This window comes from Diospyros lotus, chromosome 14 (assembly GCF_014633365.1).
Source record: "Diospyros lotus cultivar Yz01 chromosome 14, ASM1463336v1, whole genome shotgun sequence".
NCBI classification, from domain to species: Eukaryota; Viridiplantae; Streptophyta; class Magnoliopsida; order Ericales; family Ebenaceae; genus Diospyros; species Diospyros lotus.
The window spans coordinates 14107304-14124085 of NC_068351.1; the positions used below are offsets into that span (position 1 = coordinate 14107304).

The 16782-nt window shown below is 34.2% G+C and overlaps 1 protein-coding gene across 1 annotated transcript; it reads left to right on the top strand.

Annotated features, from left to right (window-relative positions):
* Positions 1-306: 306 nt before the first annotated feature.
* On the top strand, positions 307-4658 carry LOC127789559 (uncharacterized). The gene is made up of 9 exons (XM_052318476.1): positions 307-431; positions 569-688; positions 763-830; positions 2007-2115; positions 2229-2297; positions 3041-3098; positions 3783-4018; positions 4158-4209; positions 4329-4658. The coding sequence occupies exons 1-9, from the start codon at positions 429-431 to the stop codon at positions 4394-4396; spliced, it is 783 nt and encodes a 260-aa protein (XP_052174436.1). The 5' UTR covers positions 307-428; the 3' UTR covers positions 4397-4658.
* Positions 4659-16782: the final 12124 nt, after the last annotated feature.

The following is a 16782-nucleotide window of genomic DNA, read 5'->3' on the forward strand; positions in this document are numbered from 1 at the left end:
TAGTGACTGCTGATAGTATTGGTAATTGGTTATGGCGAGAAGAATTGGCCTGAGCAATATTTAGTATTGAATAATAGTGATTACGTAATGCTAAGTATTGAATAATAGTGATTGTGCAATATTCAGTGGGTGAGTAAAGTAATTATGGTGATCGTGATTGAGAAATTGAGTGAACGCGCGTGAAAAGTAATGATGGGTGGTTGAGTGTCAAAGATTTAAATTAAGGGTAAATATGAATTTTTATTTCAAGATATTTTAAAAATATTATAAATAAGTTGTGAAAAGTAAAATATATGATTGCAAATAGAATTTCCCATTATCTAACTTTCTGTACGTGTAGCATTATCCTCTTTTAAAACCCTTGGCACCATAATCAAAAGCTAGGGTTTCTTTCTTCTTCTCTTGTAAAGACTTCGTCGTCGCGTACCATGGTTCGTTTCTCAACGGATGCTTTTATCTTAGGGCTTCACTTTTCGCTCAATCTCCTTTGTGTTGTTGTTGTTGATGTCGATCTTTTGCGAATGGTTATTGATTGATTGTTCTTGTGTCTGATGAATGACGCGTTAAGCCTCAAGGAGATTACATAGACCTTCACAGGAAGAGGCATGGCTATCGCCATGACCACTTCGAGCGCAAACGCAAGAAGGAGGCTCGCGAAGTTCACAAGCGATCCCAAATTGCTCAGAAGGTTTGATTTTTCCCCATATTGCTCTTAAGTATTTGCTACATTTATCTGAAATTTCTCAATTTGAAATTGTGCAGGCTCTGGGTATCAAGGGCAAGATGTTTGCTAAGAAACGCTATGCTGAAAAGGCCCAAATGAAGAAGACGTGAGTGTATTTCTTACCGTTTACTTGGGTTCTCATTGTTTTTTCGCCTGGGTAACTGAATTCTTAATTAAAAGATTATCAATTAAGTTCATAAATTGGTTAAACTTTGAACTTTGTTACTTATTTGTGTTTTCTGGAAAACAGTGAGCTTCTAGTTCTCTTGGCTTGTGAAACTGTTATCTTTGGATAATCTCCTGAGGCCATATTCAGAGGGAGGGAATGACATTAAATCATCTGATCTCTCTGAATAAGATTTATGCCTAACTCAATAAGTTCTTAGTAAGGGTTTGAGAGCTCATATGCTGGAGATTAAATATATATATATTTTTTGGTTGAGTTGCTTTGGCATGATTTTAAAGAGCAAGCTACATATTTTTGGTTAACGGGGGGAAAAAGAGTGTGGGGGGATAATGGGATATTTTGTTGCAGTCAAATTTGAAATTGAGCTGGAATATATATTAAGTTGGCATACAAAGGAATGTTTCTAACTAAAAGAGAGGTTTAATTTTCAAAATGTTAGTGGTAAGAAAATGATATTTTTGGTGCATACATGTGTTGATCAAGCAATATTATTTTTCCTGCGATGCTGGTGCCTCTTTTCCCTTTTCTTTCTTGTTTTGGGAATAAAAAAAAATAATACCTAGCCTTTTGTTGGTATCAATAAGATAGAGTAGAAGCCTTTGAGAAGGTGGGGCAGAAACTGCAACCAGTTTGATAAACCCTAAACCCTTCTCATTATAGGGTTAAATTATTAATGATTTTATTCCTCGTGAATTTGGTGCAGCTATACAAGTGTATATACTAAGTAGACATGCAAGCAAAATTGTTTACTAACTCATCCAAAAAGTATAAATGCCTTTACAACCTGTTTTAATCTAGGATTTCAGAGTGGAATGGTTAGTTAAGAATTGAGGAATACACATTTTAATATGAGGCAAGCTATAATTTCAATTTTAAAAAGAAACAGAGAACTGTCATGTCCTTGACCCAAAAACTTTGTATCTAGAGGAGTCCATCGTGTTCTGATCTTAGTTATGCTATGATTTTACTTTATTTTCATAATATCTGTACATATATAGTGTATTTTATTTCTGTTTTCATTGTAGATTGTGACTGACCAAAAAAAAAAAAAAAAAGATTGCAATTCTTTTGTTTCATATGTACTTGTTTATACAGGTTGGCTATGCATGAAGAATCATCAACCAGGCGAAAAGTGGATGATAATGTTCATGAGGGAGCTGTTCCTGCTTATCTACTTGATCGTGAAACAACTACAAGAGCAAAGGTATGCCTACTGGTAGCTTAGATGATAGTTCTTTAACCAAATTCGTGAATTTATGCAATTTGGCTGAGATTGACCCTGTAATGTAACTCAGAACCATTTAATCCTGTCTGCAGGTTCTCAGCAATACTGTAAAGCAAAAGAGAAAAGAGAAAGCTGGGAAATGGGACGTTCCTCTACCAAAGGTAGGATTTTCTCAGCGGATAATAGCTTTTTTGCGTGCTTTTTCTTGCATTTACTTTATTGTCATGGGAAGATGATATGCAGTTGTTTATAAGCTATTACATTTTGCAAGTACGGAAGATGATATGTAGTTGTTTATCACCAGACATTTGATTAAAGAAAAGAAAGTGCCCGATCTTTCTGTTCTTTCCTGCACCAAAAAATGTAAATTTTACATGTAAATCAACTGAACATAATTTAGTTCTGATCACACTGGTCCAGACTTCAGATTGACTTCTTGTAGAATGGCATATCCTGCTACCTGGCAATTGTTTGTTTGGGCTCTGGAGTCTGTTTTATTTGTAAAATTTGAATAGTCAAGAGAAATAATGTGTTTCTTTAATATGTTTGCTTTTGATCTTCACTACTTCCTGAGTTATTGTTCTGATTTTGCTAATGTTACATTCTGTTTATTTTGTTTTGGGTCCTATTTATCCTGATTGTAGAACTTCTTTGTATGGATATGGTGTAATAATTACATAGGTCTTGGTTTTCCAAAGAATGTCATTAGTGAATCCTATCACAGGGTTTCTCCCAAGTCTATAAAAATAAAAAAGAATTTATTCCCTTTTTTTTTTTCAACTTCTTTTTGTTAGATAGGTTTAATGTTTGTGTATTTACATGTTAGCAAATGTTGAATTTGCCATAAAGGGCACGACAGCATGCTGATAACAATTGTTGAGTATTTATTTTCCTACTCCTTCAGGTCAGGCCTGTGGCAGAAGACGAAATGTTTAGAGTGATCAGAACCGGTAAACGAAAAAGTAAGTGCTTTTGTGTTGGCTTTGCTCTTTCTGGTTTTAATTTTTTAGCATGAATTATGCCGCTAAAGTCTCTTCACTGATGCATACTTGATAGTCTGCACATTCTTTGTCCCAATCATTTTTGTTGTTACTGGTTAGATGTCTTGTAAAATTGGCTGGATATGATTTATTTTAGGTTTTAATGTGAATAGCTAGTACCAGCCAAGTGAAATGATTTATTTTTAGATTTCTACCTAGGAATGTTGCTCGATTTCGATGTGAGTGATCCTTAATGTAGTGTGAAAGTAACTCCATTACAACTAGGGTTTCATGGTTTCGGAATACTGAAGCAATCTATTTAGATGTGCTTTTATGATCTCTCTATACATATGCTGAAAAGGCTGGCTGCATGCAACAACCCTCTTGGCCCGACATTGATGAGACTTTGTACTGCACTACATTTTCTAAAAACACAACCAGTTAGCTTATTTTGTGCATTAGGGGCACAGTAATGCCAAGATAGTTCATTGGAATAGGTTTTAACCATTCCTAAGAGTGAGTTGACACCCGCAAACAGATGTTTTAATACAATTGCAATGTATATTTCTCAAAATTGGTCTTGTACATGCCTTGTGAGGCTATAAGATGACAGATGCTCCATAGCCGTGCTAATGCTCCTGCTGCTTATGTTTGGTCTTTTTACAGCCAAGCAGTGGAAGAGGATGGTCACCAAAGTCACATTTGTAGGACCTGGTTTTACAAGGAAGCCTCCAAAGTATGAGCGTTTCATCCGCCCTACAGGATTGCGTTTCACTAAAGCCCACGTGACACATCCTGAACTGAAATGCACATTCAATCTTGAAATCATCGGAGTGAAGAAAAATCCAAACGGGCAAATGTACACCTCCCTTGGGGTTGTGACTAAAGGAACCATTATTGAGGTAAATTTTATGCACTTAAAAATGTATTGTTTGTAGGATCTCCAGCCTTTGCTGACCGTAAGTTGCTTTCAGTATTGTTAGCGGGCATGATTCTAATTCCATTACGTGGGTACTTGATTAGTAACATTGCCCCTTTCAGGTGAATGTAAGTGAACTAGGTCTCGTCACACCAGCCGGAAAAGTGGTGTGGGGTAAGAAGATACTAACTGGCATCCCTTTTTCTTTTTTTTCCTTGAGAAGCCATTTTTTTTTCTTTTAAGTTTCTTGTTTAGTGTAGACTTCATTTACCCATATATTTTGGATGATGCAGGGAAGTACGCCCAAGTGACAAATAATCCAGAAAATGATGGTTGCATAAATGCCGTTCTCCTCGTCTAGAAAGGGTAGCGAAAACAGATGGCACACCTCAATTTTGGCCCTGCATTAATGTATTACATTTTGTATGAACAAGCCTATTTATTTTGATACCTAAGTACGCATTCATGAGTTTAGGTTCTTTATCCAAGAGGATGATGTCTCGCAGCCACTTCTCAAACTCAACGCCAGGCCGAGCAGGCCCGTAATTTTTGAATATCCCTTTAACATATAACCAAAAGACAAAAACAGCAGGGATTATTATATTGGGAGATTTTTTGTTACATGCATGATGTGTGTGTGTGGGTATGTGTTGTGATAGACTGGTCTTTGCTTTCGCCGTTCGTTTCTTTTTCAATCAAGATACGGATGGTGGCCAGCGATGGTCGACCACTGCCACCTTCAGGGATCATTCTAATTACCGTCTCATTTCAATACCAAGAGTCTCCTTGTAACTAAACAAAATTAAATGCCCCCATCCCCCTATCCTTTTGGATTCCACTAATTTTATCAAGGGTCTAAAAAATAACTAACTCTAATTTGTAAAAATAAATACTTGGTCATTGACAGTATGATTGGTGAGAGTTTGGCAGCTGATTATAGCGTGAAAGTATCTTAATATATAATTACAAAAATAATTCCAAACCATTTCTTCGAAAAACCCAAATCCAGTTGTATTGCAATTTTGTGCACTCAGTAACGTGACAGTTAATTTGGAATAAAAAAGTTATTTTAGGAATCTCTTTTTCAAAATATGTTTTTTTCTCCTCTCTCCTCTTCCTTTTCTCTCGTTGCCTTTCTCCTGTCGTCACCTCCCCTCTGTTGCTGCATCCTTCTTTCCCTAAAAGAGAGACTCAGCCCGCGCCCCGGCCCCCGCCTCCCCGGCCGCGGGGCGAGCACACACATACACAAATCGAGGAGAATCACGTTATCCGTTAAAATAGAGTCCACAACATTGCCCTTCTTCCCAAAGATATATTCCTAAACCCATTAACCGGGTGTCGTAGTCCCTGCTGGCAAAAAGTGATCTGAAAGAATCTTTTTTATTACTTTTGTTGGAAAATATCGTTACCAGTGCTTTATTGTTATAGATAAGTTGTCTACGTAGTTAAATACGTGTAAATAAAAAATAAAAAATAAAAAATAAATAGATATTCATTGAGAATTTGATTATTGTAGTTTAGTTTTATTTTTTTAAATAAAATTAATTTTAGTATATTTTAATTTTTTCTTAAGAATTACTTATATAAACCTTTTTTGGTGTTATATGGTGCTGTCAATAAATGATTCTTCAAAAAGCCTTTTAAATATTTTACTTTAATAAAAATTTATTATGTAAATAATATTTGAACCTCTCTTCTCTAACATAAAATTAACCCTAAATCATTGCACCAAAACTAATATTAATGTGTATGTTGTCTGAAAAAAAAACTAAAAACGTAAATTTTAATTATTTTAAGTATATGTTTGAAATTGTGCGTGCATGTGTCAAACCCTTAATTATTATTACTGCTGGGGCATAGGCCATAATTATTATTATTATTAGTGAAATTTATTATAACCACCTTTAAAATTTGACATAATTGCAGGAACCACTCTTTATGTAATGACCCATAATTTTGCAACAATTAATTAAACCTATTAATTGATAATTTTGAGAAAATTTGGATACTTGAGTCTAGTTGGGCAAGACCTGATCAAATTAAATCAAATGGACTTGATAGGATTTTAAATGGAGTAACTGTGGGGAGAAGATTCATGTCTAAAAAGGCAAAAGAAGATCATTAATTAAGGAAGGAAATGGAGATGAAAGGAGGGCAAAAATATTATGGAAGGCACTTTCAGTTAGAGTTGGCAAATGGGTTGGGCGGCCCGCCTCCCAACCTAGCCTAACTCGGTACTGTAGTAAATAGGTGGGACTAGTGTTTTGTTGCTCGGGGTCTGCCTTAGCCCGTTTATTAAGGGCCATAAAGTTGTGCCGGGCCCCAATTTCTCATTGCTCAACCCAGCTTGTCTCTCTCAAAAGTCAAATTTGACCTAACCCACGAAATGGATGGGCCAAATGGGAGGCGGGTGAGGCTAGCCCGACCCGACCATTTTTCAACTCTACTTTCAGTCGGCTAAAGATGGAAGCCTAGGAGTTTTGGTTGACTAAATTGGAGAAAAAAAACTGGTCTTGCTCATTGGACCAGTTTGGTTAACCAATTTTATCCATTTGAAGACTAAACTAAGGCAGAAGAATTCAACCCAACATACTAGACTAGTTTAGTTGATTAGACTAGGCCGACTAATATTAACCAAACTAGTAAATTTTTTTATGAACAATTCAAATTAAGGCGGGATTTTGGGCTATGATCTTGGAGATTTTAGACATGACTTTGGGCATCAATAACCAATGGCGCTAGGGTTTTGTGTGAAGTAAATGAGGGAGAAGAAGTTGCAAGATGTATATATATTGGCATTAGAGAGGGAATAAGATTCATCTCTAATTCCGTCTCTATTCAAAATAGAGACGAAAATCATCTATCTCTAAATCAGAGAGACAGCTAACTTCCTTCTTTGTTTCCCTTTTCGGTAGAAAAATGTTAAATTATTAAAAAAATTATGAAAAAAATTACAAAAAATATAAAACTATAATAATTACTCAAAAATATTTTTTCCTCACATCAAGTTTGATTGGCAAAGCATTTGCCCATCATTCATGCTTTCCATGTTAATTTTTTTTTTTTTTGTAGTTTATACCGGTGATTTTTACTTCTCACACCAAGGTGGTTTTTCTTTGTATTCTGTGATTCTTGGTTTATATCTTACTTTGTGTGTGATTTGCTCAACATATTGGAAGTAGAAACAGGACTTAAAATACTAGAATAAATTAAATAAAAAAGAAAAAAAATCACATCATTGTTAGTAGAAAAAGATAAAATAATCTGTTTTGCTAATTGATAAGAGATATAATCTAATGGCAGATGAGTATGCCAAAGATTCAGAGAAGAACAAACAAAGACAACATAAATAAAATTTGAAGTCTTTAAGGGCTTTGTAGTCTTGAGGATGGAAATTGAAGATTCTAAATGAAAACTCACTATAATGTAATACTATTTTCAAATTTATTCTATTAAGAGCTTATTTATTTTGTTGATAGAATTTCAAAGACCAAAATAAGGTGTTTAAGATAACACGAGCATAATTAAGATATGAATGTGCTTTAATTTAATTTATACACACACAAAATACAAAATTTGTAAGAATGGATATCCAATTAATTGATTTTTGCCACACAAGCAATACATCAAGCAAATCTAGGTCCAAAATCATCTCAAGCAACACATGATGAATCGATCTCACTCGTCGTCTTCTTCTCCATAACTCTTCACAATCAAAATTGGTTTCTTCTCTTCGATCATAAACAACGCATTGTCATCTTTATAATTAGTTAAATGATATTTTTCTTCTATCTTGTACCCTTAGTTATCTATTTATTAATTGAAGTACATAATTATAAGAATAGTTAGTTATTAACATAATAAAAGTAGTTAACTATTAATATTTTAAAATTTAAAATAATTTTAACTATTTTTATTCTTGGACTATAATATCATTCCTACATATATACTCTATGATTGAAGCAATCTAGAAAAATTATATATGTAAAAAAGGTCATTTTTACAAAAAAATAAAGATAATTAAGGCAAAAATGATTATTTTATTAAAATAATTACATTTATGATGTGGAAAATAATGATTATTTTATTATTTTATTTTATCAGATACAAAAAATTTTCGTCTTTCATTTCAAAGACGGATAAACTTCCGTCTTTGATGTCAAAGACAGAAAAAATTATCTACTCAGAGACGTAAATTATTATATCTTTGAATATATCTTTCTGCCTTTGGTTGAGGGAAAAATTCAAGAGATGGAAAATTTTTTGTCTTAGACATTGGACATGTAAAATTTTAGTCTTTAAATTCGTCTCCACACACACAAAAAAAAAAAAAAAAAAATTAGAGATAGAAAAAATCCATCTCTGACATAGAGACGACTATTTTTCATTTCTAAATCAATCTCTAAAACCTTGTTTGCCAATAGAGATAGAAAAAAAATTCGTCTCTAAAATCATTTTTTTTTGTTGTTGTGTCTTGATAGGCAAGATCAGGGTCCTATGAATTGGGGAAGGATCTCTCATTTGAGAGATTTGAAGTAATTGTTAGAGAAGAGAGAAAATAAAGAATGGAGGAAAGAAAAGAGAAAACAAGTGAAGCGAAGAGGAAACATGCCATCAAGGTGAATAAAAAGGCCTCATAGTGAGGTTTTCCAATTCACAAACTCTTATTTCTTGCCTTTTTGTATCACATGAAAAAAAATTGATTTTGAAAATGTACTTTGTTTTGACTTCTCATTTGCATCCATGATTATGTATAGTCATGTTATTTTGCTATATGCCGCTTAACCTTAAGGTGACATGGTCAGGGGACCTTTCAAGATGCGCTTCTAGGCTTGGTTGAGGAAGCTCTTAGAAGGAGTTTGACACGATCACAAATGGCATTGTAGATTGAAAACTTGTATTTTGTTGCCATTTAAACTAGAGGTGATGTCGTTGAGGACCTTCCAAGAGGCTCTCTTAGCGCTAATTGAGAAAACTCTTTTAAGGAGACTGACACGATCACAAATGGTACTACAAAATATAAATTTGTTTTTTTTTTCATGCACATATTTTATATAAATGCTTTATTTTTAGGGTTTTTTTTTTTTACTTAGAAGGTTTATTTTCTATTTTGGGATTATCTCTTAGAATATTTAAATGTTCAAGATGAGGCAAGTGGCTTGAAAGGGAAATAAATTCTTGAAGCATAGGTTTTGGCAAACTTCATTATTTTTATGGCATGTAATGATTTGTACATGTTATACACATATTCATGAGATACACTAGAAGCATGTATATGTTTTATTTTGTTGATATCAAGTGTATTAAACATGCCAAACCCGTTATATGAACTTAGTTTTATTTTGATGGCAATAGATGACTTTTACGTTCACATCTTGGGTTATAGTGATTTAGAAATTTACATTAAGAATTTCTAAAGATTTTTGTTGGAACACTCTGAAAGAATTCACGTATGACGGTGTGAGTAAAATTAAAAATTTTATAAGCATTATACATACACAACAAAGCTATAAATATACACATCATACACAATTTAGATATTTAAGCAATACGTTATTTCATATCATATGAAATACAATAAATAAATACCTAATGTTTGATGTCAGGTTGGATACAGAAACTGTTTTTGTATCGAGATCAAATCCACATAAAGTCATGATGGTCTTAATCTGTCTACACCTAGCGTGTAGTCTGGTACCTCTATGCACCTCAACTCGTGCTAGCTTGAGGATTCCGTACCACTAGCACCCGTGTGTCTATTTCCCCGCATGACACTTATGCCCCATTAACTTTCTTGCAGCAAAATAGAAGAAGAATAGAGAATTGCAGAGCCAAGCCGCTAAACCTCCAATTCAATTTATTTCTGCCTAAATCACCTTCGACCACCCACCACCTCACTTCCTCAATTTACTGTCACATGGACCGCTCTAAGGAAGGCTGAGGCGATACCGAGAGTCGACTCCCAAACATAAGGCGGTTAACTCTCAATGCTCCAACACGCTAACAATTAACGTATTGCCGTTATTAACACTTAATGACATATCTGAGACACAATGGGTGCATAGTACTGATACTAGACGTAACACTATATAGTGTGTGATTTTCTAGGTTCACTGTCCGCTAGGAAATAGATAATACCAAAACCCGTTTGGCACTGGTTAACACTTTGACCCATCACAAAAATCTCTCCATATTTTGGCGATGATCTGAGAGTTCTTGAGAATCGCCTAGTAGCAGTTCAGGAAAATATAGAAAATAGTGAAGTCTCACTTTAAGTGAACTTATTACATTTGACGATTACCGTGTGCTATAATCTTTTTAACACCTAACGTCCCGACTGAACGAGAGTCATTGAATGATAGATTCATAAACTCAGTAACTATGTGTCAGATCTCATTAGTATGACTAAATGACACCTCAGAAAATACCTTTCATGATAATCAATCTACCTTGGCTAAGGACTATTCTATCACACCAATAATAGACCACATAGGACGTTCACCTCATCTTAGCAACGAGGGTGACAGATCCTATCCCTAAACATCTGGCTTTATATACCAACAATGTAGACTATATAGATGAACCTCTCTACCTTGAAACTAGATGATTTGGCGCATTAGCAAATCTCGTACACCAATACACAAAACAACTGTGTCAGTTCAAGTCTAAACATCAGCTATACTATCACAACTTAGATGACATGATCATGATCCACAATGCCATGTGGTTAGTCATTAGCGTCACATTCAGTGCATTATTTTCCAACAACCACTGATAAATTTACTAGAGTCATTCCCGTGTCATATGGCATGTGACTCACCACCCTTACCATTAGTAACTCATACTGATCAAGGTAGTAAACTTTATGCTAGTTAGTCCATACTTGACTAATCAAAGTCCCCATCTGATTAATCTAAGCATAATGAATCATTTAAGAGGTTATTTCACTAGAGAATTCCATCACATAGTCTAAACACTTAAGAATAAGACTCTCAAACATAAGATCTAGGGACTAATTTCTATAGCAAATTTGAGAGTTCATGAATGAAGATAAGCTTGCATTTTATTAATATATATAAAGATATAATAAATGTATTTATTACAAGCCCGTTAGACGCCATCTAAATTTAACATTAGGGTATACTACATTGACACACTCAAAAAGCCTTTCTTTTTCTTTTAAACTTGATATTTTGAAATGATTCGAGATTTGGACTTTTTAATATGATTTATGACATAAACTAGAATCGATTTGTTAAAATAAGTGCACTCACAAGAGTTTAGGTGAAAATGCGATGCCACTAGAGGTAAACCTCCCTATGCATCATTTACGAGAATAATCTATAGTGAATTTGAGAAAAATAAATAATACAAATGAAATGTCAAACAAATGAAGGGTCTGAAAGCAAGATGTAAACTGTAAGGGTTGGTGAAGGTCCTTTACGTGGAAAAACACTTTAAAGAGATGGGGTGTTTCATTTGGTATCAGAACAAACCTAAATGAAAATTTTGGAAAATGAGATGTTAGGCCATGTGGCAAGGGAATTTATGGAATTTTGAAAAATAAGTTGGGACCCAAATGGAATAAATAGAATTTAAGTGAATAATAGAGAATTTGGAAGGGTCTATGTGTGATAATGATGGACCAAAAAGGCAAACATGTAATTATGGACAATTACACATTATATAAACATGCAACAGGTTCTAGCTAGAAATAGTAAGAAATAGGGAAAAAAAAAGAAAGAAGAAATGAAGAAGAAAAAAAAAAACAAGGTCTTACTGCCTTAACTAGGTTCACCATAGGAAGGAGAAGTTGTTGGAGAATAGAGGAAAAGTTGTTGGCAAAAGTTTTGACTACAAACGAGGGATAGCTCTAGTCAGGGTAGATTCATCCCTTTTTCAATGAGGTCTCAAGCTTTGATTTTCTTAGAAAAGACCTCTACAACTAGGGTTGGCAATAAGTCGAGCTACTCGTGAGCTAGCTCAAGACTCGACTCGATAATTGGCTCAATAAGTTAGCTCGTGATACAAATGAGTCAAATTTGAGCTCAAATATTTGGCTCATTTAGTAAATGAGCCGAGCTTGAGCTACCATTAGCTCGACTTATTTGGCTCACGAGCTAGCTCGATATACATATATATATATTAATTTTATAAATATATTAAATAAAAAATATTTATTACTTAATACTCAATAATATAAATATATACTTAATAATTTTATGAATATATTATTTAAATATAAATAATTTTATATATTATATATATATCACATATATTATTTAAATATATATATATATACATAAAATTAAGGTGATAGTCAGTTTCGACTTGAGCCGAGCTAGCTCGTAGTCATCATCAAGTCGAGCTTGAGCTCGAGGCGATCTATGAGCCAAGCTAAAATCAATCGAGCCGAGCTTGAGTTAGGCTTAGCTCAGCTCAGCTCGTCTTATTTTCAGCCTTACCTAGAACTTGGTTTTAACTCTGTATGTGTTGATATAGTAAAAATCAAGGAGAAACAAGTTTAATTTTTGGGCAAAGCAAGGGTAACTTTGGGTAAGTTTAATTTCTTCAAGTTTTGGCTTGTTTTCTCCCTGTGATGGCCATACTTTAACTACTAGAGGTTTCTAATGGTTGGTTGGTGCTTGCAAATGTGGATGTTGCAAAAAGATCGGTGAAGTTTAAAGTTTAACAAGTTGAAAATTCGACTAAAAGGGTTATGTGTAATTTTGTAAAAGCATAGGGGCTTGTGTGCAATTAGCTTGAATATTGGGTGCTGGAATTGAAATACAGAAGGACCATATGGGTTTTAATATAGTAATTGTGAAAATTTTGGGGTTTTGTGAAGCTTATGTGTAATACCCCGAGAGCCCATAGAAGTTAGTATATATCGAGGATAGTGTAAGAAAAGGAAACAACACCAGCTGGATACCTTTTGGGCTGAATGTAGGCAAAGAACTCCGGGGTTAAGCGTGCTTGAGCTGGAGAAGCTCAAGAATGGGTGACCCCCTGGGAAGTTCGTGTTGGCCCATTAAGGTAAGTTGTTTCGATCTTTCCTATCGCTCGATATGGGATGTTATATTATGTAAAATCTAGGGCCAAAGTCCAATTTGTGAAAATTAGGGGATTTTTATATAAATATTGTATAGTTTGGGCCCTAGAGTTGAATTGGTAACAATTTGAGTTGAAAGGGGTAATTTGGAACCCTTTTGTGCTTTAATGTAATTAAGGCATAGTTTTGGGCATAAATGAAATTTCTAGAAAAAAGGGTTAAAGAGTAATTCCTAAAAGTTTAAGGGTATTGAGACCCAAAACATAATATTGACGTGTATGTATGCTATGCATATTTTTGCAAGATCATTGTGACAAAAGAGCATATTTTGACAGAGGACAAATAAGACAAGTAAGGATTATCTAGGGTTAGCACTGTGTATGGTGCGTTGCATATCCATGGAATTGTTTTGGCATATACACGTTTTGTGTTGGATAAATGATTATTTGAAAAAGGTACATGGATATTTGGGACGATGATCTAGGGTGTGTTCGTTGTATTTGTTTTGATCTAAGAAACTATATGAGAGACTTTCCCAAAAAAACATTTGGTGTCGGGCAAAGAAAGCTAGCCACAATTTAGTGTGGTGAATTTCCATCAGAGGAAAAAAAGTTGAAAGTCGATTGTCTATTTCAAATGAGACACTTGCTAGATCAACTAAGTCTCGTAATTGAAAGAAATGTTTTGTTATGTTACTAGTGCGCATATGTTGCACATCCTTTATACTAGTGCATTTGTAGTATGTATTACTAAGCTTATGTACTCACATATATTTTTCTTATATTGTCTATTTTTGGGATGATCGTTCTTGTGTGGCCCCACTGCTTGTGTCTTAGATTCCGACAAAGGAGGTAAATCGCAAGTATGAGGCTTTGCCTCACTATGCAGGACGAGAATCGAACTCACGATCCATCGATACAAACCTGGCATATTGCTTACCCAACCGCTCGACCTATGCTCTGGGGACTTCTATTATCTATTCTTTGTTTCATGATCAGTGGATGTAGAGGCATCAAAAGAAAAGAAAATGGTCATTCATTAGCTCGATAGATTAGTCCATAGGCGCTAGGGCAAGCTTAATGCCCTTGCTTGAGTCTTTAAAATCAAATGTTGAGAAATTATTAGCATACATTCCTTCAACTAACACTACGTTGTGTATATAAGTTTAAGTTATTGTATACTAGCTAGAGACCAGTTGTTGTTTTGTAATAAGTTTAAGTTTGTAAACTAAGTATGCAGGGCTGAGACCTATTAGTATGTTTTATAGTAATGTAATTGTTATGATCAGTCAATAGGTTCAAATGTTATGATATGCAAACACATGATGGAATCCTAGAATTGTTTATAGGTGCATAATAGGGGAAAATTTATATTTGCTTAAAGTGATCCAATGCCAAGGGAGTATCCACTAGAGAAGATATTTTGGGATGTGCAAATGGTTGGTTAAATTATCAAATCAACCAAAATTTAATAATTAAAAAAATTAAACTGTTGTAAAAAACCAAACTAAATCGACCGAACAAACCAAAAAATCAAACTAATCAAAAATCGAAAAAATTGAATAAAACCATAAAAATTGAACTGAACAAATAAACAAAACAAACCCAAAAAAACCCAAAACAAACCAAACAAACAACAATAGTTTTTGGCCTTATTGTTGTCGCTAGCCACCGAGACCTATAATTCTAATGATCAGAATTGGTTATCAGATTCCCCCAACTACAGTGGCTCATATATCCAAAAAAGAGTTTGATTTGATAGTTGAATTTTTATAGATCTAAAATTAATTTTATTATGAAAAGACTCAAAACTTGTGTTTTTGGAAAACCGTTGCTGGTCACCGTCCATGATAGATTCCAACGATTGAAATTGACCATCAAATTAGCCTTGGTTCAACAATCTATATATCCAAAAATTAAAATGATCTAACTATCAAATTTCACTAGATTTAGGTTTTAATGTCTAAAATACACACCCACAAATGTACATGCTAGAAAATTGAGAAGGTGTAACATCTCAGTATTTTGGAAAAAAAAATAATTTTGAATTTGAGATGATTTATTTATGATCTATTAGAGATTTGTGGGTTTGAGGAATTTAAAGAAAAAAATTAAAATTATTGTGTTTTTGAATATGGGGACAATCGAAAGTTTTTGAAATTTTTTTGGGTCTAAACATAATTTTAGAAATTAAGGGCTAGATTGATATAAAATTAATTCTTACATATAAATAAGTGATAGGACCCTTTGCGTGGTTGTCATCTGGTGCAGATCCTGTGGAAAGTAGGCAACTCAAATAAGATGGAATTTTTTTTTAGTAATTCCTATTTAAATAAATTTTTTAATTTACTATATTTAATTTTTGTTAAAGAAATTTTGAGGCATAACATGAGTGACTTTGAGGCTTTGGAAAATTTTTCAAAAGGGATTATTAAGACACTAGAAACTAATTTTGTAAGGATTTTTTTTGTGTAAATTAAATGATCATAACTTGTATATAATGATAGGGGAATGCTTAGGAATGAGGCTATGAATTTGTGTCTAAACAGAGCTTATGTTAAGCTTTAAGAGAAATATATGGGGCCACCAAATCTCCAGGATGGATAAGCTGGACAGACTTACATGCATGATTTATTTTACATTTTTCTATATTTGTTATGAATTATGATTTATTATTTTATATATTATCTTTATTGAGTCTTAAGATTCACTCCTTTATAGCTAACCATATTGATAGCTTGGGGTTTAGCAAAAGAAATATGGTAATGGTGGAAAGATCTTTGGTGGATGCAGTTGATAAGCCGTGACAGGGTTTTGTTTATTTTTGATTATTCAAAATATGAGTTAAACAGATGTTCTTTGGGTTGTAATAAGCATGTGTGGAGATAATTGGGTTTTGAGTTTGAAAGAGGGATTTTGATTATTTTTGTTGGAGAATAATTTTACTTTGAAAAGTTATACTTTTGTCTCAAGGCCTTGCAAAGGGTGTGACTCGATTGGAACTCAAGTGCCTTCCACTGCCTATTTTTCTTTTGAGGCATGTGTTCTCGGCAAGTGAAGCGTGGTGAAACTTGTATCCCACACAAGTCGCCCAAACTTGTAAGGGCATAGCCGATCTTCAATTCGGTAATTGGTGGCATTAGATGTAATTGAGGGTTATAGTGCCATCCCAAATGTGGGATTGGGGGCACCACAAAAGGTCATTGGAAACCTTACCAAAGGGATTGAAGCATATATGTTGTAAATCACTAAAAGAAATAGAGGTGGTGGCTGAGGCGATGGTGGTTGTCGAGGTGGTGTCAATGGGTGAGCATGGTGGTGCGAATCGTGCGATGGAGCCAGTAGCTTGCGGTGGGAGAAAATAGTTAGAATGAGAGATACATGTTGGAAGCGATGGCAACATGGCTAGATGACGTCGGAGGAGGAGGTAAAGATGAAGGGTCGGCATCGACGTCGGAGGGAGCCATGGGATTAGTTTGAGACGACGATGGGAAACGATGAGGAAAATGAAGGGTCGAGGAAAGGGCAATGTTGAAGAATTGAATGATTGGTTCAGTTCTTCCGTCTTTCTATTCTTTTTTTTTTATTCTAGGAGAAAAAAAGGATGTATGTAGTTTTGTAACTTTGGTCGGTTTGGTTATTTTGGTAATTTTCAACACAAAAACTTAATTGAAACCAGTTAATTGAAATTAAAAA

Excerpts from the sequence above, each read along its gene's own strand:
- LOC127789559 (XM_052318476.1), top strand. Across the intron at positions 831-2,006 it reads AAGGCCCAAATGAAGAAGAC|GTTGGCTATGCATGAAGAAT; the intron begins GTGAGTGTATTT and ends TTGTTTATACAG. Across the intron at positions 2,298-3,040 it reads GGGACGTTCCTCTACCAAAG|GTCAGGCCTGTGGCAGAAGA; the intron begins GTAGGATTTTCT and ends CTACTCCTTCAG.